This window comes from Drosophila yakuba, chromosome 3L, assembly GCF_016746365.2.
Source record: "Drosophila yakuba strain Tai18E2 chromosome 3L, Prin_Dyak_Tai18E2_2.1, whole genome shotgun sequence".
In the NCBI taxonomy this organism is placed as follows: domain Eukaryota; kingdom Metazoa; phylum Arthropoda; class Insecta; order Diptera; family Drosophilidae; genus Drosophila; species Drosophila yakuba.
In genome coordinates this window covers 14,825,845-14,853,759 of record NC_052529.2, presented here as the reverse complement: position 1 = coordinate 14,853,759, position 27,915 = coordinate 14,825,845, and the positions used below count along the sequence as shown (strand labels likewise).

Genomic DNA, 27,915 nt, shown 5'->3' with positions numbered 1-27,915 from the left:
TATGGCCATGTCAACGTAAATAAGACTTCAGTTTTAAGATTTATCAGTTAGACTACAGTTACAGTTACAAATTAGTTATTGCTCTTCATTTCGGGTCTAATTGAAAGTGTGTGATGTGGCAATTTGCTGGTTACATATGCGCGTATGCATAAATATAATACAAATTAAATATGTTGGTGTAGGTGTGTTTTTCGCTTAGGTCTCTAGGGGCTAAAGTGTTTATAGTTAATTTTTGCTAAACGATCACATTGAACAGGCACTCCGCTCGCACTCACACTCGGTAAAAGCATTCACTCCGCGACATTCACGCACTCACTTGTTCATTCATTCGCTCTCTGGCTTACAAAATACAATTTCGCACTTAGACTTAGAGTGTGGGGGAACAGGGGTGTTTTGGGGGGCTTACTAAACTAAAATGGGCTCGTTACGTATTCTCTCTCCTCCACTAATTTCTTTTTCTCCTATCGGGTCTCATTAGAGAACCGCTTTAGATCAGGCATTTTCTGATTTTTACAATAGCTGGGAGTTTTCAAAAATTAAATGTTAGATTTAATAAACTTTGTGTCAGCTCATGGTGAAACACAAGCTGAGTGAGATTTCATCTAATTCAAATTTGAAAAATATTCCTGACGAGAGTAAAATTCGAAAAATTACCATTATTCTTGATTGCGTTTTGATTGCTACTATCAAAAGTTTTTATAAAATTTTGGACTCGCATTTCGTATATAAGGGTAGCATGTAGTTCTGCTAATAACATTTTGCTTCACGGATGAATGACTGAGAGGTGTAGGGGATGCAGCCGTGCTCCATCTTGGCTGCATTTCGCACGTTGAATAATCACAGCAAATCGGCGCAGACGCCGCCGAACCACGCCATATAAAGGGGCAGCAGATAAACAAACAGAGCGCGACGCAGCGTCATCTTTTCTGGAGCATCGGATGACCGATTGTCATTGGCCCCGTCGTGGCCTGCATCCGTGTCCTCATCCTCCTCCAGCTGCCTATGATCCTCATCCAGATCGTTGTGATCTTGGTCGAAGTGAGTGGTGTGGGTGAGCGGATTCTTGTCGTCCACTCCGCTCGTCGGTCGCGATGTGTGCGTGGGCATGTGACCCCGTCCACCGGCGTCCTCGTCATCGTCGTTGTCTGCATCCACCGAAGGACGCTCCACATCCGGCTTGTGGCTGGGCTCGAAGGGTCCCAGGCCAGAGCCCTCGTCGTCGTCCTCGTCGTCTTCGGACCCGGATCCAGAACCTGCTCCACTGCCCGCATATGGCAGTTCTTCTACAGAAAAATAAAAGTTAGTAAGTAGCAGTGAATACGAATCGCAAGCTTATATTACCTTGTTCGCTCCACTCCACATCCTGACCGTTGTAGGCATTTCGAAGGTGGACAATGGCATTCTTTAGATGGCTAAGTTGAGAGGCCATTTGAGCAGTTTGCTTGGTGCTGGCTGGATTGCCAGTAAACTCTGGATTCGTACCATGTTCCGTTGTGATTGAATGCATGTATCTGTAATAAAAAATATGTTTAGAAAGTGCTCTACTAACTCTATTAAATTTTTACTGCCTACCTATCAATTGTGTGACCATTCCAGCACATGCCGTCCACGTCGGAACTGGAGGCTATATCCTCGTTACTGCAAACCGAGTGCGGCAGATTGGACCAGAACTTTTTGTAGTCCTTCACCCGCTGACGAATGTCCCTGACGATCCTGTCCAGGATCGGTTCACGTCCTCCGCCACCACCTTCATTGTCATCGTCATCGTTCTCGTCGCGATTGTTTTGCTGCTTGCGTCGCTGTTGCTGCTGCTTACGACGTTGCTGTTGTCGCCTGTTGTTGCCACCACCGCCGCCTCCTCCGTTTCCACCCTTGCCAACTCCCTGCTCCTGAGACTGTTGGGCCGAGGACTCCTGTGAACCGGGCTCGGCGGCTCTGCGCTCCCTCAGCACTATCGCCTCGTCCAACGTGTCATCAATGTCCAGGGTATCAGCCTCCACGGGACTCTTGGCGTTGAGGACTTGAACTCCTTGCAGTTTGGGGCTGATGGACCGCTTCATTTTCTTCAACTTGGGCCTGCCGCATCCTTGGAATACGCGATTGGTGATGTCCTGGCCAGAATCCTGCGAACGCTCAATAGAAGAACAAGAAGAAATATTGATTTAGTAATTGCATGAAACTAGAAATAAAACTTAAAATTGTTAAGATAAAAAACAAATAAAGTGGAGTTGGCACAACCTAATTGACCCTCCAGAAAGTGACAGCACATAAAAAACTGTAATTAATATTTTTAATATTATAGAAATTAGAAAGTCTTGAGTCGAAATGACTTTTTGAAACCAGTTGCGCAAGGGAAATCACATTATTTCCCATACTCAACAGCAATTCCATTCACACCCCACAGAGCTCCAGAGCCCCAGAACTCCTGAGCCAACTGCGGTTCATCATAACTGTCGACCCGACTGGGAGATGGCAATCATCAAAAGCGGTTCGTTGGTTCGTCGGTTCAACGAGCTAGGAGATTGGGTAAACGCCTCGGAAAGAAATCAGAATTAAAATTGAATACTATTTCGCATTTTGCATTTTTGGCCTTTTATGGGGCAACAACAAACACCGGCAAAAGTAAACACATTAAAAGCCAAATGCCGAAACACAACAAAACAACAAAAGCAATAGATACAAACAAACCCAGCGAATAAGCAGAATCAGAGGTTGAAAAAAGGAAATGTATAAATTTTAAATGGAAATATAAATTAAATTCATATGCGAGCCAAATGTTGTGCAAATAAATCGTGAAAATGGAAACAAAACAACAGACAGCAGTGCTAGAGAGGGTTAAAATATTGCAGTAATCAAAATTCAATAAGTTATGGCCATTCAAGTGGAAATTATTCTTTAGGTTTCTGTTTAAATGTCGTGCATAATATTTGTGTTGCTTTTATTAGATTTATGCTTAAGAGGTTTCATGATGGCAACATTTTGGCATTTAATTAGATATTTAGTTGGAAAAGTAAAGGATGAATCACAGCTATTGTGTATCTATTACAGTAAATTATTCATTGAGATGATACAATGAGAGATCTGAGAACTGGAAACTCCTAAGGTCAATAAATTTCTTCCAACACCAAGTCTCCCATATCAATCGCAACGATCTTCTTCCTTGGTTTTCCCACTGAATTATTTTGCGACTCGTTTAAAATGTATGCGTATTAACTAAACACGCGTAAACCACTCTGCCGCACTGACAGTTTTATGCGAACATAACTTAGAGTCCCACTGCGAACGGGCCAAGAGCTGAAAATGAACCAGCAGCTGCTTGGTCCAAAACCCAAACGAGTTACAAATTGCGATTGGTTTATGCAAATGCTAATGATAATGACTTCAGCACATCCAATTATCCCGCTGTGGATCTCACCTGGAAGTTCATGATGGCCTCGGAGATCTTGATGTTGAGTGGCTCCACCACCATCACAATGTTGAAGGATCCCAGCAGCCGCTCGGCCACCTTGTCCATGGCCATCGCGAAGTTCTCCCACTCGCTGTCGAACTCGTGCTGGTAGTGCAGGCATCCCTTGATGACATTCACACAGTAGTTGGTGCAGGGCTTCTCCGTGTAGCCCTTGCAGGCACCACAGTGCTGCATCTTGGTCAGAGCTCCCGTACAATCGGCATTCAGTCGCACCTAAGAAACAAACATGTGATATTAAATATGAGCGGCATTTCTAGTTCACCTGGTTTACTTACATTCAGCACCTTCTTGGCCACCTCCGAAGCGGTGGTCAGTGCTTGGCCGTAGGTGCGCGTGGCCACAAAGGATCGCTTGATTTGCACGGACAGCTTGTCCGGAACATCTCCGAAGGGCTTCAGCTCCTTCATGTGCTCGCTGACGCATCGCATGTAGCTGGAAAATAAGAGGGCATCGGTGGAAAATGAGTGCGGAATGTTGGGAAACATATTTTCAATGGGCGTGCTGGCGGCAGAAATCTGCGCTTGTAAATGGCACGGCTCAACGCCATCGCCCCCGACTTTACCAACATCATCATCATCATTATCATCATCATAGGCGCATTCTTTGCCGCCGCCGCACAACTAAAATTTTTATGCGGAAAAATCATAAAAATAGTTGCTCGCCATGTGCTGGCTTTGCTGATGTTTTAGTTTCCCCCCGCAGCACCCTCTATGCAGTACAGGGTAAGTATGTGCCTAGTCCTACAGTTTGGCCATCAAGCATGACAGTCATTGCACTTGTACGGCTGCTCTTGGCCCTCCCAGTCACTGCCTTTGCCATTATGGTCAAGAAGTCGCCAGTCGCTGGCTCCCCTGTTTCCCACTTTTGCTAAACAATTTAGGAATTACTGCAAGTCGCATTCGCAGAGGTGACAGATCAGTCAAGCGGCAGCACCAGCAGCTGCAAATCGCTGATGGGAGGGGAGATTAAGAAGTTCGGGTTCCCGAGATGCTGAATTTAGCTAATGATTTAGAGCTCCTATGCTAGCGGCCATATGGAATGTACATATATACATATATAGAACCAAAAGTAAGTACAAAACTAAATTAATCAAAACCTATCAATTGCTTATACAGCTAGTAATTATTAGTAACCCATGGTTTTACATTGTTCGGCTGAAACGTATTTATTTCTATATTTGTCATGCTATTTGACTTCTCATTCCAAGGACATAGTGCATATTGCATATCATATTCTATTCAAACACCCGTTGACTTCCCATAGTTTACCCCCAAAGTCTGCCAGACAAGCCAACTGCTTGAGCTACCCCCTCATTAAATGGCCAGGAGGAGAACCTTAGATCCCAGGTCCAGCTGGAACTCCATGTTGTGCGGGGCATCTGATCCATTCTAAGGGCAGAACGACCGACCAACCGCACAGAACAAACTACAGCCGCAAACAAATAACAGGGGGACAATGCACAGAAAAAAAATGTGTGTCTTAATTACCCACATGCTCACGAAAGAGAACGTAAGCAAGAATATGAAGTATGAACTTGAACCACTACAGTCCTAATGTCAAGTTGGTATATAATTAAGTGTCGGAATATCCAACCTCCAATTGTAAGCTTAGCCATTTGCGTTGCCCAAAATCCTAATGATTAAATGGGCACTCTTTTTTCGGGCAGTGCAGAAGGGGCAGGCGGCAGGCAAGTGCCGGCAATTACGCGACATCGTTGTTGTCGTTGCCGCTGTCCAATGGCAATAAACGACGACGTGCCAAAGCACGTACGACAAACTAAAACGATGACAATAAAAGCGAATCGCTGGAGTTCAGCTAAGAGTTGGAGTTGGAATTGGAGTTTAAGGCAGCGGCATCAATTGGATGGAAAGCGCGTGGGTAACACGAGCCCTTCGCCAAGGAGCAGTTGGCGAGGAGTGGAAGGGCAGGGACCAAAAGTCATTTGGCCAAGTCGCCGGTTACCGGAGACCAGTGGAGACCGTTCCGGGGCAATGAGCCAAGTGGGCGCAATTTTCGATTCTCTTTTTTCCTCCTCACCATTTTGGCGGAAATTCGAGCAGCTGACACAGGAACTGGCATAAAGTGCGGTTTTTGGTTTTGGCTGGGTTATGGCATTGGTGGGTTATGGGGAAATGGTACAGACATATGTATGTACTTACTACGTGGTGGGCCGGAATGGGTTGGCTGGGATGAATAAATCGCAGTAGGCAGAATGGCAGTGGGACCTGATGTAATATCACCCATGTGGGAGACAATCTGTCTGAATGGATTTACATAGACTACAAGAAGATTGCTGCAGATGATCTAGATGTGAAAGTTAACTCGCTACCATTGGAAAAACTAAAAGTTTGTGGTTTCTAATCTATCTTATTACTGAAGAAAAGCGTTCCTAGAGCATCTCTTAATCATCAATGGAAAAACTACTCGGCAACTTCCCCATTTTCTCTGCGCTGTAAGCGTTTCAACCGCAAGCGAAAAATCTTTTGAAAACCAGTGCAACTTAAAACTCTCTGCTGAGGGGACAAAATGAAAACATCCATAGGATATCCATCATATCGGGAATATCGCTAACTGAAATCGCACACCGACCGAGTCAAAGTTTCGACGGGCCGTCAAGTCAGTTAGTTGTCGTCGGTCGACAGCCCGAGACACTTTGCGGTTTCACACGTTTTGTTTTTGCCAACTGGAGGCGCAGTAGTAGGCCTCTTAAAAATCGGTTTCGCTTTGGAGCACCGGGTTTTGGATTACAGATTTGGCAGACTACTACTCACTTTTCATCAAATGTGTACTGGGTGTTCAGCACGGTGAACATCTTCTGGTACAGCGTGTTGAAGAACTTGTCCATGACCTCCAGCAGATCCACGCGACCGTTGGCAAAGTAAGTTTCCAACTCCTTGAACAGATCCGAGAAAACGTACGAGTTTCGCTCGTAAATGACGCCGTAGGTTTTGATGAACATGTTGTTGAACTGCGTTCGCGACTCTTTCAGCAGGGCGGTGAAAATATCTGCAAGCGGAAAATCAAATTAGTGGCAAATGTAACGAGATCGATTTGTGCGGTGGGAGGGGATGATCAATCAGCGCACATCCGCTCAACAAGCTCTAAATGTTTAGATGTTCGATTTTATTTCTAGCATCCAGTATACAGCTTACAGCATCCGCTGGCAAATAGAACATGCAGGCACATCCGCATTGTCGCCTGCCACTTGACATTGTCAGTAGCTCGAGGCCCGCATCATCGCCTCTCCATGGATCATATGTCTATATAGATCGGGGTTCTGTTCTGTGTGGGGGCAGAACCACTTGACGCCCGAAAGATCTCTAATCGGTGGCTTCTGTGGCAGCTTCAAGTGGCTACTTGACGCATCGAGTTCTTGGTTGAATCGGTGACCTACCTTTGAATTTGGTGGCCTTGCTGCCCAGGATTCCAGACATACGAGAGATCTGGTCCTTGGTGTGTCCTTCCAGCTGCTGGCGGGATTGCATCGCCATGCGGGTCTCCATGTTGTAGGTGCAACAAGTGCCCACCGTAGTGGCTTCACAGTAGCGGAGGACTCGTTCTGGAATGGATACAAACATATAATCAGTTAAATGCTAATCAAATTTAAGAAGTACCATTATGTGTTTACTTTTGTGAATGTTTTCTATCGCCTCAACACAATATTTCTCACTGTTCTGTAGCAATTCTCACATTTCTACTGCTTCTATTAACTCAGATCTAGTTGAACTATTCTCAAGGCATACAATACTACTGGCTGCCACTTGCTTATTCAAATATTAGAGCGACTTCCAGATGCATAACGTTGCATTGCTGCCCACCACGAATGAAGGTCTATCAACATTCCGGGAACTCGCACTGCAGTCGAGTGCATTTTGCCACTTGACATGGTAACCAAATACCAAATACCAAATACCGAAAACCAAAGCCTGACCAGCTAACAACGATTCGTTGGAAAAAACAAACGACGCATTCGTAGCTACTGGTAGAAGTAGAACCTGAAACCAAAGGCAGCCTAAACTACACAAAAAAAAAGAAAGAAGAGAAAAGTTTGAGAATTCCTAACTCTCTGCCTGTTTTATTTACGCAAACATTTAACACATTTTTTGAGAGAAAATTAGAGGAAAATATGCATTAGTTCCCTGCAACGATGAGTTCATTCGTTCGGAAGACTACCTATTTTCCCCCAGCTTTATGCGATGTTTTTTTATAGCCGCTGCGGCTCCATGTTTATTTAGATAATTCTCGGGCAGCAGAGGAGAAAAAGAGCTGCTGGTTCGGCGATCCAAAAGTTCAACACTAATTGAAAGCAAACAAGTTGGAAGTTGTATTTTTTGGTTCCCAATCCAAATCCATATCCAAAATGCGTATCGGAATTTGTATTTATATTCCATTTCGTTTTTTTTTGGGCGCTCATAAATTCCCGCTGCCCAGTTAAATGCATCATCTGCTGTGCACACATACCGGGTAGTAAATGGAGTGCTGCACAGTTTGTTTATTTCTTTTATAAATTTAGATACTTTAGTGCACATTTTTCGACAGCCAAGATGTAAACAGAGTTTACTTCCATTCGCTCGGCTCCATTGCCCCATAATTTCCCCAACTTCACCAACTTCCCCAACTTTTATTGTCTGTGCTCGACTGCTCCGTTTTATGGTCTCCACTAATTGTTATGTTGCACAAGATATGAATGGAGTGTGGCACCATCGAGAGTCTCGGATACACACACAGGATACAATACACATACCGACCCTTTCGAGTCCTTCGGTCTGGTCTGCTGGGGCTCCCTATATCCTGGGGCTTATCTAAATTGGCTGACAGTCTGTGGTTCCCCTTTTAATTGTCTGTCGAGGGGGTCGTTCTTGGTCCTGTGTGACTGGCATGGCTAATGTTTGGCTGGGATTTCCTCAGTTAAGACCATTTGAGTTAATTGAAATTGTGGCAGATAAAACAGCTCAAGATTTGATGCGAAAAATATACTCACTCAATGGAGATAAGTGAAATTGATAATAAATAAGTGGTGTTCAATGGGAAATATGCAAATACTACAGAATGTTTAGATATTTATTGTTGTTCAACAGTCTTTTACCTTTTTTCGAATTTTCCCCTAGAGATCCTTAAACAATATTTGCCACACCTTTTGCCATTATACTATACCCTTTTTGAAATCTATTAAAATGCCACGCAAAATGACAGCCATAAAGCAAACCACACACAAACACCCATGAGTTTGGTCACCCCAAATAAGGTTTCTTGGTCTAATCGATGAACCGTAGCTAAAATCTATGTTAGACTAACATATAGGCATTAAAGTAACGCCAATGGATTTTCTGCCAGCCATTTTTATGAATTGCTGCATAATTTTGCAGGCAGACAACAATGGGAAATGGGAGATGGAAAATGGGAAATGGGAAAAGAGGCAGCGGGGGATCCCAGATAACAAATGTTGCCAGGCGGCATCATCGAGGGGGAAATCACCAAAAAAGGAAGCCGGAACGGCTAAGGATGGAAGGTGTCATGAGCATAATAAATGACCTCGACTTACCGATATGGCATTTTCCCTTTTTATTCTAGCTGACGCTGTGAAAATCACCCCGTTGTCTAATAGAAAACTTTGGCTTTGCTTCGCAAAAAGCAGCAAGACGACCAAAGACCAAAAAAAAAAAGAAATACAACAAGTAACCGAAAAACCACCCAGAAAAGTGGGTGGCAGAGCAACAACACCACACCCCACACCCACCCCCTGGGAGCGCTGGTCACATGTTTTCCATTTCCACGCGCAATCCACTTAGTTACCAGGAGGGTAGGAAAAACTTTAACCGACGACACTGAGGGAAAAACAGCTTAGGAAGTAACGTGATAAGCTAGGATAAAGTAGATACTTAAACATATAGTTAAGGTGCATAATTAGTGAAGTAATTTCTTGCAGTGCAGACGACCCACCGCGTGGCAGTGAAATTTCATTTCAAATGATTTACTGTAACGATCAACAAACGCAGCAATTGCCCCAGACAGACGAGTCAACCCCCGAGGGCTATGCTTAAAAGGGTGCGAAAGTTTAGCGAGCGTATCGCAGTCAATATAGCCAGCATATATCCGGCATATATCCAGCATATATCCAGCAGCGATAAGTTCGGGGTGAGTGGAGAATGGGAGCCCAGGATGCCGCAGCAGGCGGACATCTCTTCAAGGTTAACTTTAAGCCCATCTCCACTGGAGCACTCTTTAAGAGTGCGAAAAGTTGTCCCTAGCCATCGCAGGATGCTCAACAGGATGCTTGACACCGAAACGAAGCCTGGATGGTGAACTGCACCCTCGTCGTTGGGCGAAAAGAGGGAAACCGACACTGTTGGGTTGGTTACCATGGGTGCGAAGGGGAGATTTTGCGGCTAGATTGGATAAACAATTTGGGTATCTAAATGAGGAGGGTAAACAGTTTAACAATTATGGCTGAAGTATGAAGATAAAGGTTTTAAACGGTTTTGCAAATCAGTTTGGCCCTTTTTCGCATGATACACTTTTAGAGTAAACAATGCATTTATATTTCAAAACGAAAACAAAATCTGTACCCTATTAAAATGTTTTAGTATAATGCATTTAATAATTTTTTAAGAAAAGCACTGCTTAACAGTTGTAAAACTATTAAGTTACGAAAGTAGTGAATACATTGCCATTTCCATTTATCTCATTTAAAGAAATGCTGCGTCTGTTATCTCATCAATATAGTTTTACTGCATATGCGTTTGCCGCAGCACAATTCCTGTCGGAAATGTGCCACTTCCATTTCCCAAGCTGCAACACTTGTGCATTCAAAGTTTTCCACCACCACCCACCACCCACTACCCACCCACATCCTGTGCAACCTCGCCGCTCTTTCATCTCGCTCGCTCTTGGTAGACACTCTTTGTGCTCCACTTGGAGATGAAAAGCGCAAAACAAAACATACATTTGAAACAGTTGGCGGCCGGGCGAGTGAAAAGCCGAAACCGGCAGAATGGAAAAGCCAAGAACAACAACAGCAGACAAAAGCAGACGCCAAAAACTAAAAAACCCACCCACCAACCGCCCACTTTCACCCCTTTTCCCAGGGAAAAAGGCGGGCAAGGCAAGGGTGAGCCAAAAACAACAAACAACATTATCAATGGCTGCAAAATGCACTGGAATGGAAAACTTAACATTTGAGTCGAGTTTCAATGGCCACTACAAAGCGGAGAGTGCAAGAGCGGGGAGTGGAGCGGCGGCAGCGGCAGGATTCTCACTCATCGCTTCGTCCTTTTTGCGAGGCACACAAATGCGAGCCGGCAACTCGACCAGGCGCCCAGGATTTCCAAGCAGGACGATTTCGAAACTGTTGCACACGTGGACGAAAAGTTTTCAGCAACAGCAAAAGCAAAAGCAACAGCAACAAGAAATAAAAATGGAAATGTGGAAAAAGGGAGAATGGAGAATGGATAGCCAGACAGAGAGAGAGAGAGAGAGAGACAAAAAGAGAGCTGAAGAGAGAGGAAAGCCTGCGAAGGGGTCGTTGCACGCATGTAGCTTTCACTTTTCACTATGCCGCGGGGGGTTGAAAGAGTGCGACGGGGGTTATAGTTCACAAAAGTCACCCCCCGAAAACATAAACAAAAAACTGTATATAAGTATATACAAAAAGGGAAATAAAGCAAGCCCAAAATTGTCGTCGTCTGGCAAGGAAATTGCATTAGGCAAAGAAAAGGTTAAACAACCTGTGAGCTCCTGTCCAGTTGGCTTTTCTCCATCTCGCTTTTCTCACTTTTCTCGCTCCTGTAACTCGACTTCAATTTCCCGTCTGCAATTTGTTTCGCAGACACCGAAAACAAAATAGTGTTGTATTATATTTTAAAAACATTTAAAACTATGATTTTCAATAAACTTTTCGTTAAGTGCAGTCTATTGCTTCTACTTGCACTGCTTTGTTGGGCATGCCATACATTTTTTCCACAGTTCTGATGATGGAAATTTGCTTGCTCAAGTTTTATGCTTATGGTAATGAGTTTTAATTAGGCGCGCAGCAAGCAAAAGCAGGCAAAAAGGAAAAAGGAAGCGCAGCCACCACCATTTCACCACTTTAACATTTTAGCATTTTACCATTTTACCGCCCAACATCCGAGCCACCACCCACTGGGTTTTGCTGCCCATGGTCTTTAAGCGGCAGCAAAGTTTGTGTTTTTAATTCGCACGTAAATTGAAAATGATTTTTTTGCCCGTAGGATATTATTCAAATTCCAGAAGCAACATCTGGCAGGAACTCCCATTTCAAGAGAGTGAGGGAAGGTGTAATTTATTGGGTCAACACAGCAAGGTTTCTCCAACACTTTGGAAAGCAGTATTTCTCCCATTTTCCACACAGAAGTAGTACAAACTTTGCGTTTATTTTATTTTTCCAGGTCAGCGAATGCAATTAAATCTCAATTGTTTTTAAAGAACGCTGCATTTTTTCAGTATCGAATTTTTAATGGCCCTTTTGCCACACTCCATAAGCCCCGAAAATAGAAACAAACAAATGCCGAAAAAAACCAATGCACTTCACTGCGGAATCGGACAACACTCGGACTCCATGTGGACCGCAGTTTCAACACATATAACTCAATCGCCACCACCCGTCGGGAATTCGGTTCCCAATGGGTAGGTGTAGCTACTAAAAAAATAGGAATAAAAAACGATAAGTGAAGCTGAAATTTGTACAAATATTGGGCCACTGGGATATCTACTGTGTTCCTCCCATCGCCTCGCACTTAATTATTTTAAGGGAGCTGCTTCGCTTTGGGACTGGGATTTGGGTTGGAATTCGAAAGCGTATATGATACTGGGACCACCCAGCTGAGTCCAGAGTTTATCAAGAATTATACAATTCTGCATCGGTCTAAGGATAAGGTCCTTACTACCAAGGGTTTTTAACTGCATTGTAAGTAACTAATTAAGATTCTAATTTCTAGTTTCTAGTATTTTCCATTTTAAAAAGGTTTTTATACCTTTCTTAACAGTTAACTTTGGCCTCCTCTAACCTATTGCTCTTACAAGATTATTATAGTCTAGTTCTTGTATCTAAAATTTTATCTAAAGGTGCTGTTTTAGGACTCTGACTAGTCGGACTATAATTATGTGTACTTACAAAGTACCGCCATTTATAATCGGACCCCAGACAAGTGTGTCTCTCCCCGGATAATTTGCCGCAGAAGAGTTTTGTGAAAACCGTTCGTTTTGCAACATTCAGATGAATAATGAAGCGGGCGAAGGCGTTGACTGTTAATTCTGTATCCGCCGGGTGCATATGTACATATATGCAACATTTAGCCTTCGTTGCCTTTTCACGCGCTCAGGAAAAACTCCCACCCGCCGTTTCCACCACCCCCCCTCTCATCTGTCGGACGGACTGACTATGTGTAATTACACAAAACGTGGGCTAAAATGTTGCATGGGAGATTTTTCCTTTCTTCGCACTTGCATTTCGCTCTTTCTTCGCTTTCTTCGTGAACGGCGGCGGCTCTTTTAGGCGTAATTAAAATCACCCAAGGGGGCGGGGCCAGGGGGATAGGTGTGCTGCTGGATGTTTATGTTGCAAACACGTTTCATCTGCGGAGGAATCAGATGATTCAAGAAGTCTTCCTGGTCGGTCGGTCGAATGGGGGGCTTGGAGGTCGCCTGGCTCTTTGCCTGATGAAGTGACGACGTCAGTCGGAGTTTTCAAAGTTTTGCACATGTTTCGCCCATTTGTTGGGCTGCCAAGATGTCTGCGGACAAGCTGCATCTTTCAGTATTTCAACACACCTCTCTTTCTTTCTCTCTCGAATCCATCCGAATGACAATTTTGAAATATGCAAAATGTGTGAAAAATGTTCATCACTAGCGAGGCATACAGAAATAGACGCGGCAACAAAACAAACATTTTGTTCCCTTGGCGTAATTAACCATCTGAAACATCTGTTAATTGGGGAAACCAAAAGGGCAGAAAGGCAAAAAAGCAGAAAAGCTGAGAATTAAGACTAGAAACCATGCAGAACTTCTTGGGAACAGAAAGTCTAACAACTTGCACAACATGTGGCGAAAAGAATTCAGATTTATGTACTAAAAAACCCCCAGAGCATATTTCTACAACTATCCAATGCGGATATCATTAATTTCCCTTTGTGCGGATCTTTTTTTTCTAAAGTTCCCAGCTGAACTTTATCCACAAGTTTCCACTAAATTTGCGCTGCTCTAATTACTGGCGACATTTTTTGGCACTGTGCACATTGCTCATACGCCTCATTGTACAATTTTTGGGGGCAACAGCGAAATGTGTAAACGGCAAACAGGTTTTCCAGAGACCAAAACACACACACGCTCCCAACAATGCCATTAATCAAATTTTATTGTTTAATTAATTTCGCTTGAATGAACCAAACTCCGCGGTGGGATGTTCGGGGGAAGTGGGGGGGACGAGGCGGTTGTTGGTAGTGGGCCAGCGGCCAAAACAAACAAATCAGCCAGATATAGCTGAGAAATGGCATTCGATTCGTTCGTTCAATTTCAAAGGAAACCAACCGCTCAACCTGGTCCACGTTCGAAACTCTGCCTTTGTTTACCTCGCCGTTTGACAATTATCGAACTTTTTTCCCTTGCTTTCCACTTCTATTTATTTGCAAATTTATTCATCGCTGTTTCTGTTTGTCAATTGATGATTTGTCATGGTGTCCGATGAGGTAAGAAAATTGTCTGCTTTTTTTCTGCGTTTATTAATCGAATTATGGATTGGGATCAGACTTCTGATTGGATCACATGAGGTGGGATTTCGTTTCACTGGCGGCGCTTACAAAGGATTTATTCTGGCAATTGTTTATGGAACTTAATAGGAGTCGTATAAAAAGTTGCCTAGTACAAAATCTTCTAAATAATAATTTTACACGCCAAAAGTTCTCAAATTTTTATTTTAAATGTTAATAACGAACTGCATTCGAAACGTGTACAATAAATGTCACACTCTTTTCCCAATTCGTTCCCCAGTCCTGATTTATTTTCATTGAACCATTTGCACAATATTCCAATAACCATTTGATTCAATTTTATTCAATTCACATCAATTCGCGCCATAAGGCGATTTATTTCGATGAGAAGAGTAAAGAACCAGAAGGAGAATATCAGCTTAGGACCTGGTCAATAGTGCCGCAAAGCCGAATTCAGACATGTTATGGCCCGGTTGATGTTTTGACTGGATTTAAATTCGATTTTGGACACGAGATAAAAAGTTAGCGATAGGGAAAATGCGGAGAATCGAGGGAGAAACTGAGAAACGACAGAGATTTAAGCGAATGCAGGCAGCGTCCAGTCCACTTTGTGTGTTTATTCAAAGCACGTTCATGCGGTTCGGCTTCGGCTTCGTCTTGATTTTATTTTACTTTTGCAATGTCGAAGACATTAACTACGTGTTGCTGTCAAACTGTGAGTGATTTTTTCCTTTACTCAGCTCGCCGGCCAACACACGAGCAGCATATTTTGTGGGCCAATTAAAAACGTTAGCAATGACGAGTCACCGAATCAATTGGCCGACTGCGCTTAAGCCATAAAAGATCATTTAAGCCCGGGCTCTCACCGTTTTCGCAAACCTTTCGCAAAACCGCAAGCGCCTAACCGCAAAAGCCATAAAAGCTGAGATTTCTTCTATAACTACAAGCAGGCAATAAACTAAAAAAATGAAGGGAAAATATAATAACCAAATCCAGCACGGTCCAAATTGCTGTTGACCACAAAACAATTTAGGGTCCCAAAGGGGAGAGCGAAATAAATTGCCTAAATTTTAAAGCTCATAAATGATTTAATTTTGTGGCATTTTCAAGCCGGCTTCGATCTCTTCCACTCCCGGCAACCTCAATCTCTGGTAATGAATCTGGCAAAGAGTTGCAATCAATACCGAGATGAGAACTAAACACTGACAAGCGACAATAGACTTGCGGTTGGAAATGAGATAGCTGATAAAATATTGTTTAAAGATCAACCCACTTTGCTGGAATCTGATATTACAAATGAGTCATTCATATGGTATTGCCAGCAGAAGAACAAGAAAGTTCCACTCATGTGATGGAGCCCCCAGGCAGGTGAGTTGTGCAACTTCCCGAGACAATTGACTTGCTCTTGAAAATCCATTTGCGCCAGCCTTGGAGGGGTTCCCATGCTATATAAAGCCGTTTTCAATAAAAGAAAATCTTAAATGGAATTTATTAATATTTATTAGAGCAACAACAACGGCGAGCGACACACACAGAGCGTTCATAATTAATTAAATCAATAATCGATGTCAGTTCCACGGAGAAGAGCAATTCAGCGACTGACATAGGGAGAGGTTAGAGTCCAGAAATAAATTCTACAAAATCCATGTGGACATAATCGAGCATAAATTCCCCAAAACAAAAAGGGAAAATGAGAAAACCTTCCCAAAAAGTCAAGCTGTGAGTGGCAACAAAGCCGGAGCGGAGAAAAGGTCAAAAAAATATAATAATATCGGCTGTAGACGACAACAAATTGGGCAATGTTTGGGCAGGTAGACAGAAAGGGCAGAAAAGGATGGGTTGGTACGAAAATACTCCTATATACTATCTATATAGGATGGACGACACCCTGAAAATGCTAATGTTGCATGCCACATAATCCTGTTAGAGACGCGTGAATGGAACTGCCAAAAACTTGGACTCCTCTCCTGTTTGCATGTGACAACATAATTTGTGGGTTCGGCCCTACTTTGTCTTAAGGTCCGCTGCTGCTGCTGCTGATGAGCCCGCTGATGATTATTAATCACACACATTTCTGTTTGTCTTTTGGCCGGCATACTTAATGAGCTTCGAACAACTAATAACTGGGCTTTATTTGACAGTTTATGGCCATTTAATGTTGAGGAGAAATTCGGGTTATTTTTCGCTTTTGTGGGTTTTTCGTGGCCGGGGTATAAATTAACATAAGCAAATTGGAGAACTTCTTGGGCCAGGCAAAAGTCAAAGTCAAATGTCGCCGAGACGAGCAGTTTTTATAGCACTTAAAAGCCCATCAAATAAAGATATCACTTGATGGTCGTTGGGAGTTGCAACAGACCCACAAACTCGACGCTCCCTCGTTCAGTTCAGTTCCATTCCCCACCCAAAACCCCAATTATATTTAGACAACGCTTTGGGTTGTTGCAACGCCCACGCTTCTTTTTGGAGCACCCTCATCGGATCTTGGGCTGAAATATGATTATATAGAGACTGCTGCTTCGCCTGTTCGTTTGTTCGCCACCACTTATAAATTATCTTTAATGACAAGTGCACTAAACTAAATAAATTGTTGCCGACTTAATAACGTAATTCTCCTTTGGCCCACAAGTGGGCGTTGTCTGACTTTCCCGCTCCTTTTTGCTTTGCTACTCGGCAAATTCTCGTGAAAATAGTTTAAACGATTTATGGATCTGCTAGGCGGAGATCACATGTGTGGAAAATTTACAGGGGCATTGGGGATTACAAGTGATAGATCGCGACACTTGGCGACAGGCAAGCAAATTTGTGACAGATTTACTTCTTGGTGGGTGATATTTTGTTACTAAATAAATCCACTTTTTATTATACGAGTACATTTATTGCTAAGACAGAAAAGGATCGTACAACCCAGAAACTATAAACTATAAAACCCTGTTTAAAAAGTTGTATACTTTTCTTAATGCTTGCACACTGCAGTCTCTTGAGATGTTATTTAAATATTTCCTTAATACATTTTCTTGCAATTTAATCCGCTTTGTTGTGTGCTAAGCTCCTTTAGCTCACTAAAGCGTCTCCTATAATCCTGCTCCATCTGAAATATGAACAAAAACTGCTGCTGACAATACGCAAATGAAGAAAAATGGCATTATCCGCCTCATCATTGTGGTTCCTGTTGTTGGGACGCCTCTTCATAAAGCTTGCACTTGAATGCAGACCAAAGACATTTATTTAAATTGAAATGCCACAAAAGAAAGAGATGCGGGAGTAACTAGATCATTGTTTGCAGTACAAGTTAGATGAATTTGCCTCTACTTGGAGTTTCCTTTCAACTGAAAGGCACTGAGAAGACATTGAGTGTGTGTGTGTGTATGAACGCAAATTTATTGCTGATAAATTGTGGGCTTATTTAGTAGCATTTAACAGTTGCCACAGGCGGGGGTTGGAGGCAAACAATCCTCCTTGGGGGGCGATTATTATTGTGAAATGCTCAGTGCTCGGGTGCGAAATGCAGCTGTTTAATTAGCAGCCAGCGGCGGAATCGAATCTTTCAATGGGGCAGCAGCTGCAACATCTAATTTGTGCTGTTGATATCAATCAATGGCAATTGATCGAAATGAAATGGTGTTGCACTCCATTACACCAAGTGGAGCGGAGAGATTCGAGGTTGATGCACTGCGCGGAGTCTGCAACTCAGAAAAATTCTCAAAAATATGGGGAGCATCGTATTTCCATTTTCTTCGCATTTCAACGCACAATTAACACAGAAAATTAATGAATATTATGTATTGTATATTGTACTTCTTGTAAGAATTTTCCATATTTTATAATCCTATACGCAGAACAAAGAACATACGTATCGATAAGTTTGATACGTCATTAAATTATTTTTTAAAAATTATTTATAACATTATCGACTTCGCATGACGCAAGCGGAACAAATGTGAACAATATACGCCTTTCGGACCACAGAGATAATATATGAATTGTGTCAAATTAATTTGCATAAGTGGAGGATTGCGGGAGGGCGGCGATGAAAAATTATTAAAAATTCATTAGGAAGCAAATCAAGACAATTAAGAGACATCGAAGATCGAATAATCAAATCGATTCGAATCGAATAATCAATGGGGCGTTCTGCATGCGAGTCTCGGCCACCATTTATCATTTCGTACGGAAATCGAAGGAATGCGAAAAGCCGTGTTTTTGCTGTGGATCCAAAACAGAAGGCCCTCCAAGATGATTCTTCCTCCCATCCATCCACTCGGCTGAGAGATAAACCAAATAAACACTGGCCGAGAACAAAGCAAACTGGATGATGATCTGCCCAAGAGGCCTCTCAACTAATTGAGTGGGCAAATAGATGATGAAAAGCCTCAGCTTCGAGTGGCCACCACTCCTACTGACCCCAAGCACTTTGATTAAATTTGCCCGATTGACAATTCCACCCATTGCGGATTTCAGCTCTTCACTTATCCAGAACTTGTCCACAGGAAGTTGCCACCGCCAGATACGAGTACGACTTCGAGTACTGGTACTGCTCCAAGATGCAACAGTCGCCACGGGGAGCTGCATTCATTCGAAAACTTGTTCTAGACCAAAAATAACCGGGGGAAGTTGGAAGGGAGAACGGAGCCAAACTCCAGCCGGAGCACATTCCGCAGCCAATACCACGGACCAAGAACCGGGAAAAGTGCACTTAACAAATTAAGGTTACACGACAAGTTTTCTAAAAATGCCATTTATTAAATGTCAACCGAGAAGAACCTTTCTTTATTTCTTTCGATTTAAGCATAGCTTTCAAACATCAATGGTGTTTAATATATTACAGCATAACAAGATTAATCTTTTAAAATAAATATTTAAGTATTATAAATATATATCCAGTTTAAAACACTTAATCGGGGTACCCCTTTTTCCCCTCAGTGTACAAGTTTATGAATCGTCAGTCGCTTTGAGAATGAATCTCTTTTGCTTGGGTGTCTGGGCCGTGGCCCACGATATTGGTCGGCGTTTCGGGGCGTTTACAACGCTTTTGGTATCTTGTATTTATTTAATTGACGTTTGTACGTGTTGGTATTATAAAATGATCAGGAGGCGATCTCGGCCGACTCGCTGGGTCGCTCTCTCTCTGGAGGTTCTAGGCCCACAGGTCCAGTGGCCTCTCTGGTCTCCGGTCTCTGGGGGCAATTATGACAGCATTTGGGGCGTTGCTGGACATGCATGTGGGGGCAATAGATCGCCGTCGCCTGGCAGTTTCTGCACTTGGTGGCTCTGTGTGTGTTTGGTTTGCTCTACGTGCTGGCAGGATAATTAGCCTGCTCGCTGGCCAACTCCCCACAGCACCACGTCTGCCTTTTGATCTGTCTGGGTGTTAGTTTATTAAGACTAAAGTGGGATTTTAATGGCCTGAAATATGCCAGGCAAACTGAAATTGCACGGCGAACGTAATCTTGGGGGTTTTCTGAGCTAAAAGTGGGTAGAGGTTTCAGTCGGGAGGAAGCTAAGAAAATAACTCTAGACACGATTGAGTGAAACGGCCCTTATATGGTAGCCTATAAAAATATTTACAAGAGCAAAGCCTCTAAAGAGGTGGTTTCCCATTTAATATAACATACACTTAAACTGCTTGAATAATTTGAATAAATCTGCAGCTTCAATTACTGAAACATACCAGCTCATGCGGTCACCTTTCTCACGCTATAAACATGTCAAATATCCAAAATGGAGCTAATAAATAAAAAGCAATTATAATAATTTTGTGCCTCAATCGAAAAGCCATTAGGAGCAGGTCTGGTTTACTCGAAAAGAGGGGAAATAAAGTTTAACAAAGACTCGGTGAAAAACTGGTAAGAAACACCGGACGTGATTGGATGATATACAACTATTTCCATCGTTTGTTCGGTCGCTCAGCAATCACAATCAATGAAGCTATTCAGGAAAGATGCCCCAGCAGACTTAACAAAAATTGAGTTGTAGCTGAATGCGATCTGAAAAGCAGACCAGAGTCTGGAGGAATGATAAGATCATCGCCTTGCCAACTAATAACAGGCAATGATGGCTCGCCGACGCTTTAGGATATGACTTGGCAAATTGTGCGCATTATTAAGACTCGGGGAGCGAGTCGAGACGAGTTTTCTCTCTCTGGTTGAGATCTTTTGGATCCGATTATAACCATTAACACATTTTGTTGCCTCGCTCAGACGGTTTTATGTCGACAATTAAAAAATCAAATAATATTTGTGGCCCTGTCCCAGAGATGATGCGCAGAAATCGGAGATCTTTTCAAATGTAAACAGATTTGGAATGTTTCGCTCTCAGCTTAAATCGAGTGAAACAAGCATTTGGGCATTATTTGGGCTAAGAAATACATTTCCTGCGGACAGGTAATTAATCCATTAGCACACTTTATATATTTCATCGGTAGTTCGAGTCTCGGGAAATCTACGCGATAAACAAAACAAAAAGGGATTCATTTATTCGATTTTGTTTGGTTGCACCTGTTTGTATACAATATTGATTGTGCTGATCTAAGCTAATACAAATAAACTGAAATCAACAAGTAATCCTCGCCGTCTATTGCCAATTTCATCATTTGCGTTTATAGAAATACCTGGCTGTCATCACGTACTCATCATGTTACTTTGTTTTTTGGCACATAGATGCGATATTTACAAATGTATCTAGGCATATATATATGAATAATCATACATGGAGTGTGAGCAAAAAATTGCAGGGCACACGTCATAAATCTGGAAATAAGCTGGATTATACACGAAAATAATTTTAACCCACATATGTGTACTAGAAGTTATTACTCGAATCTTATAGATAAGTTTTTTTGTGACTTTTGCTACGGAGGCAATAGGTAAACCGATTTGCGCCTACCCATTTTCCCCTACTCGTATCACTGACAGGAAATCTTTAACCCAAATCAAATTTAAAGAAAAAAGACAGAGCTTGTTGGAAACTTGGGTGATTTATGTGTACAACTAATTGAGGATTTTCAAAGTAAGCCCAACCCGCTCCCCTTTTTTCATCGTTGGGTTGGGTGTGTGCCACTTTCATTTCTGTGTACTTTTCCCCCAACACAGTGATCGATTTGTACAAACAAAATGCCAGAAGATAACAATATAATATATAATAATTGATTAAAATTGAAACGCCACATTATCGCATAGAAAGAAAACCACTCGTAATTCAATGGAATTTCGTTTTTATTTTTTTTTGTGCCCATTGAGAAAAAAGGGCGGGGGAGGATCGACCGCACACCCAGATTAGATTACTGCAAATTGACACATTTTTCTGAGAGCTGTCAGTGGCAGTTGGAAAAGTTGGGTACAAAAAAAGTTGGAAAAGTGTCACTCGAGCGGATTCGTTGCGCTGCATTCAGCCATTCATTTTCTCCGTTTTCCCTCACTGAATTGTGTGCGGGGGCTGCTGCCACTGATGATTCACATAATGAGAGCATTAAACGCTCGGTTCCCCTTCACTTTGTTCCAGACTGCGTAACGCATTATCCCTTTGAGTTCCATTGTTATGGTTTCAGTAACGCCTCTTCCTGGTAACCAAACTCCTGCTTTTTGTTACAGATTCGTACCGCTCACACACCTCGGGACCCTCCCATCACCTGGTCGCAGGAACATTGCATGATTAGCTCTAATAATCCCGATTTGAACATTAGGTGCGCGCCTATTAATGGGACCAGGATATCTTGAATATTCGGCGGGGGTTCTGGCAAGGGAAGGCTAACGTTTTATTCACCGGAAATTAAGGCAGAAATTTATATTCCCCATTTCAGGAATGCTTTTAGTAGTTCTATATGCATTCAGGATAACATGTAATTAATGCGTCTAAGATTGTCTGAGGATTTATGTTGGCTCTACAGGGAAAAGTATATAAAAGGTTGGTTTCTTTTCAACTAATAACCAGACACTTGCAAGTTTTGTGTCCCCGACTTGGAGATATTAATTAATTTTTATTTCATCATAAATCACATATTAGCCATCAGCGCTGCATTTGTGCGACTCAGCACCCAAACTAATCACCACCAATCTGTATCTAAAAGCGTCAATCATTCGGCTGCCAAAAGATACAAATGTATCTCGCGGCATGTGGGCATACAGCATCTTTGATTAATAGAAAAATACCCACTCGCAGGCAAAGTTTCTGCTGCTTTTTATCATCAACCCACCCAGATGGATGCAACTTCCAACTGCAGAGGCAAAAAAAAACTTATGAATTCTGTTGGTCTGAGGTATCCGAGAGATACTCGGATATCTGTCTCCGAGGCGAGCGAGTAAAGTGCTTAAAAAGACATAAATTAAACACTCGGCTACCTGTCATCATCATCCACACATCGTGTCGGCATCACAAAGCTTTGATTTCAACAGGGCTTACCCTGTCCCCGCTCCCCGCAGCCCTCAGTACCCTTCAGTCTCATCCTCATTGTTGTCGAGTGTTGTTGTGTCGTGTATCCTACACACAACCTAACAATTAAGCCTCTCCTCTCGTACACTCGCGGTCGCATAAAAAATGCATGTAAAATAAAAGTTGCAACATTCAAGTTTTTAAAGGTGAAACCAAACTAGAAGTCATGTTTAAAAAGTGGTTTTATTCTATAAAACACGAGAAAGCGACAGTAAACTCTCACAATATTTTGTACTCTTTAAAATAAATAGTTTTAAATTATCCTTTATATTCACTAAGTGAACTGCCGTCCACAGTGATTCATAATATCATTCGATTAAATTCCTGTTAAATCTAGTTATAATTTTTTGTTAATTGGTTTCTATTCAGTTGGTTTAAACTCATAATCTGAGCTTCAATCCCAAACATTGTGTTACAGTGTTGTCTACCTAGGTTATTGTCAAAGTCCCTGGTTCTCTGTTTTTTTATGCTACTGCTACTGCTGCTGTTGCCACACATAAAATAAAATGCGTTTTTAATTTGCAGATGCGCGTAAAAACGAAGTGCAGACTGGGGGGTTAGAGCAAAGAAAAAGTTTGCATCTGTTCGCTGTGTCTCGTTTTTGTTTTCATTGTCGCCGCCTTATGGATGGTATGGAAATTATTCGCAAGTGGCAAAAGTTATGCCAGCCGTCAGGCCATCAGACGGGGCGTGGCAAAATGTGGCATAGTGATGGAGATGAAGCCCCAAGAAGAGCTGGCACAACCACCTGTCTCTGCGACAGGTGCAACGTTTGGATGAGCCACGTCGAATGGATGAGAAGTGCCGAGAGAGGCAGCAATTTACGGATATCAATAAGACTAAGGAATGAGGAACATTAAGAGGATAAATTTCAACAAATTAAGTTTAAAGTTCCATAAGAAAAGACTGTCTGTTAAGAAGGTAATAGAAGAGAGAAGCCTAATTGCCAATTAAAAAACATGACGAGAGTAAAGACAGCATAAGTAGGGACATACATCTAAGTATCTAAGGACATGCCTAATTTTTTATTGACAAGAATATTGCCAAAGGCCATAATATTTTTAAAGGAATTCCAAGGAATGTTTAGGTGTATAAATACGATAACAATTTGCTTACACAGTGTACTTAAGTGCATAGAAATTTTTGATCACTTATGGTAGATTCAGTTTACTTTGACGATTATCTGTTCGTGCTTATTCCGCCTAACAAACCATAAATATCCCATCTATTCCCCACATTCCTTAACCTTACCAACGAGTCGTGGGCCCTGCGACATTGACAATCCCCAATTGCAACTTCCCACTGCAACAAAGGAGGAAACCCCTGCTTTTTTTCTTTTTTGCCAGTCTGCTCACATGTGCGTAAGCGTTGTATCTTCATAGCCGAGTTGCAGATAACAGAGACATTCAACGGGGGGATAGGACAGGACAGGATAGCTTGGGATGTTGGGGATGTAGAGGATGTAGAGGGGAAATGCCTCAAATGCCGGCACAATGCGAATAAAAAGCGGAGGCAGCTACGACGACAGCGACATTGGGCTCCCCTCGATCCTAGGCGTTTTACTTTGGGCTCAGAAGTTGCCCGTGGGTAATGAAATATTGCCATGTGCCAGCGCCTGCGCCTCCTGACTGACTACCAATGCAGCCCCCCAATGCGGCCCCGCCCCCTCAGCTTCAGGTCCCACCTGTGCCGCCCCATGCCCCCCGCCCTGCCCCCTTTGAATTGCAAATGTTTGCCGGCAACAGCTGCTGTTTCTGCGGCTTCTGCTGATTTCGCTGCTGGCGGGGATATGTTGTTGGTGTAGGTTGACAAACAAACATGCCAGCGCATAAAACAAAAACATCATGCAGAAGGAACCAAGGTGCACTGGGAAAAATAAGGTTACCTTTATAATAAACTTTATATCCTATTTAGAAATTACTCTGAATATTAAAATGATTTTAATCCTATATACTTTAAACCTTAAATCAAGTGCTGATTCAAATTATTTTCTCTTTCAATACAGTTTCTAGTTTCTGGCAAGCCAATGATACTTAGATTTGTATGTTTTAACTTAATCACAATCTGGTGTTTCTTTTTATTACAGTGATTTAGAAGCAGCGGCAGCAGCACCAAAAGGAGTCGCAGTCAGGAAGAGAAGCACTTGAATCGCCGCCTCCTCGACTGCCTTTCTCGCCTGCATTTGGTCTCCGGGTTGCACTTGAAAAAAGCGACTGCCGCATGCCTCACCTGCCCGATATCCTCACCTTACCTCACCTCACTTCAGCTCAGCTCAGCTGGCTTCCTCCTATTTACCTCTTGAGCATGAGTCGAGACTTACGAAATTCGCATTCACGTTTTGGCTTTTTACCTTTACGCCTATTTATCATCAAATGCAGAAACGAAAGATGGAGCACATGGGTTGCCAAGAGGAGGAAGGAAGCGGGGAAAGCAGGATGGGGCCAGCTGCTTAAAGGAAAAGAATATCGAGGAATACACGTATATGGAATACCCTTTAGTCCTGTGTATCATGTTCTTCTTACAAAAGTATGAGGAACTCTCCTATTTTATGAGAATTTCGTTTTTTAATTATGACATTATTATTGCACAGAGCATATATACTATTTCTCACTTTTATATGGATTTCCATATTGTAAAAACACAATTTAAAGTCTTTACTGGAAGAGTGAGAGCATGATCGAGCGATGATCACTGGGCTTTCATGATGAAGGCAGTAGAAAAACTGACAGTACCCCAACCCTTAAAGACAGAGTATCAATGGCATAGCTGCCATGCAAATGCACTTGAGTAGAAAAACCAACGACGTCGACATGTGATACCATTTAAACCTGGGGAATGGGAATGAGAATGGAACTTGTACTGGTACTGGTACTTTGACTCCGACTTCTGGACTGGGCCGGGAACGTGGTCCTCCATGGCAACATGACCATGTGGCGGACCAAGTCCGAATGCAATCAGGCTAAATTGTTGCCAACTGTGCTCCGCATTCCAGAGAGCCTGCTCGACTTCTTCTTCCATTGCTCAATGGCTGTGTGTGTGTGTCCGAAAATAGCGTGAGAAAGCAAAATATTGATTCAGGGATACAGGGATTCAGGAACCAAGGAGGCAGCAGCCAGGAGCTGGGGGTTCCTCATCCGGCGATATGCAAAGCGCGATTAAATTCCTTAGCCGCGGCCCGAAAAAAACCGGCTTACCAACTCCTGCTCCTCTTCAACTCCCTCTGCCAGCTGAAGGTGCTAAATGAAGTTCTTAATTAAGTGCGAGTGGCAGCGAGAAAAATGAAAGGGGGAAAAGGGACCCCAGAATGGGCAGAACGAGTTTTATTGGCACATCGTTCCATCGTTAGCTTGGGGATCCTGCATTTATTGCATAATTTGTTAATGAGCAGGGAGTGGTGGTGGGGCGGCGAGTTCGAGAGTTCGCAGACACGCTTCGTGGCAAATGACAAATTAGCATTGGAATTGGTCGAAAATCGAGCGCGTGAGAATGGAATGTGGCTTGGGATGGGTTGTTGAATCAACCAGCGAAGGGAAATAACCAGTCATACATATATAACTGGCAAGGATGATGCACTCTACTTGAACTGACCGCTTATCTTATCGCTCTTGTTTGCTGGTTGGTAACCCAGTATCAGATGATTTATAGAGGGAGTATCACACAAATACCATCTATCTAATGATAATGAAGTGGGAAAACTATATTCATGTTTTTCTAATGAATAATATTGTAGTTGAACGCATAAATCAAGTGAACGGAAGGAAACTTCAAGATAGAAAGAGGTCACGACATATTTTAGCAATATTCAACCTGTCCCAACAAATTGCACGTTCGTTAATATTTTTTAGATCTAAGCTAGCCTCATTTATAGACCTTCATAAATTACAATTTCATTAACATTTGCCACATTCCATTCCACCTTAGCAATGTCGAGGAACACATAAATAATAAAAACAAAAGGGGCCAAGAAGAACAACTGAAAAACTGATTATGATTAGAGTGGAAACGAGAGGGATGAAGTTCGAAGACCGGGCGATCCTCATAATTAAGCGACATTTGCCGGCATGACGTGCAACAAGCTCGAGATTAACATAAATTTCCAGATACCCGAAGAGGCAACTCGACAATTTTATGGACCGCAACAAAGTAGGGGAGTAGAGCTAAAAAGGAGAAAAAGCCGAAAAAGTGCGCAACCCGCGCACCTGTCAAGTGAAGATAAAAATACAAATTATGATTATGATTATTATGTACTTGACATCGCACAATACAAGAAGGGCTATGGCGAGGGTAAGCGTTGGCGTGTGGTAATTGGTGGCGATGAAAATATTTCCGAGCCGTCTTCTAATTATTAGCGCTAATTCTTTGTACAATATACAAAAAAAAATCTCATCGCCTTGTTTTCAAGTCCCGAGTTGTGAGTGTCGAGTGTCTCGCCGTTGATTGAAAGATGTGCCTAATTGATAGTCGAGCACGAGGCTCCTTTTGAAAAGCGGCGAGCGAGTGAAAAAGACTAGATGAGACATCATCAAGTGCGTGTCATTGTGTAATTTGGGCTTGATTATTATTAATTTGCAGACGCCGCCAGCGTTGAGGTTTTAAAACCGAACCTGATGAACAGGCTAAATCGGGGAAGGCCTCAGTTTGATGAGAAGGTCTCTCCACCGCAGGCCAAAAAAGAATTTTTTATTTGATTTGCTAATGAACCGGGCCGCAGGGGTTTTCAGCTGATAGATCACAGGAAATGGTAGACTTACTTAAACTGTTTCGACATCGTAGGGAAAAGCTGTGCGGATTGCTGGGAACTTACCTGTAATGAGAGCAAAGGAAAATTATTTTAGATTAGATGTTGAAATTGTACAAGATTCATTTTAAGTGCCGAAGATCATGCAATGGCTATCTACAAAAACCCATAATAACGCTTTAGGAAATGGTTAAAACTACAAAAAAAAACTTTCTTAGGCTGGTCGTTTATTTTAATGATTTCTAATAGTCTCTAATACTATAAATACTTTTATAATTTTTAAGTTTTAAACTTGCAGAGTAAGATAAGTAATTGACCAGGAATTTATGCTTAGCCTTTGCTAAGATTTTTGAGAACATTTCTTTCCCATAGTTCCAATACTTATTTCTTCGCTGAATCCAAACATAGATTTTGCCTGACCATCTATTCCAGACAATTGACTGTTCCTCTTCAAGTTGCGCTCGGCAACCAATCTCTGGGCGAAAACCCTTAAGAAACTTCAAAAGTCTAGCCGGGTCTGGGGCGGCGTCTCCTAGTTATGGTTTTGTTTTTTTTCTATCTTT

At 42.4% G+C, this 27,915-nt stretch overlaps 1 protein-coding gene across 2 annotated transcripts in view; it reads right to left on the bottom strand.

The window, feature by feature from the left end:
• Positions 1-63: 63 nt before the first annotated feature.
• LOC6534111 (glypican-6) overlaps positions 64-27,915 on the bottom strand; it is a 39,738-nt gene continuing 11,886 nt past the window's right edge. Inside the window, exons 2-8 of one of the 2 annotated variants that reach the window (XM_015194966.3) lie at positions 6,864-7,028; positions 6,241-6,475; positions 3,745-3,901; positions 3,416-3,682; positions 1,573-2,132; positions 1,342-1,511; positions 64-1,283 (exon numbers count right to left, since the gene is read on the bottom strand). In XM_015194966.3, the coding sequence (XP_015050452.1) occupies positions 838-1,283; positions 1,342-1,511; positions 1,573-2,132; positions 3,416-3,682; positions 3,745-3,901; positions 6,241-6,475; positions 6,864-7,028 (2,000 nt within the window). In that variant the 3' untranslated portion in view covers positions 64-837. The remainder of the gene's footprint in view (positions 1,284-1,341; positions 1,512-1,572; positions 2,133-3,415; positions 3,683-3,744; positions 3,902-6,240; positions 6,476-6,863; positions 7,029-27,915) is intronic. The other variant, XM_002094761.4, reaches the window with a different exon arrangement.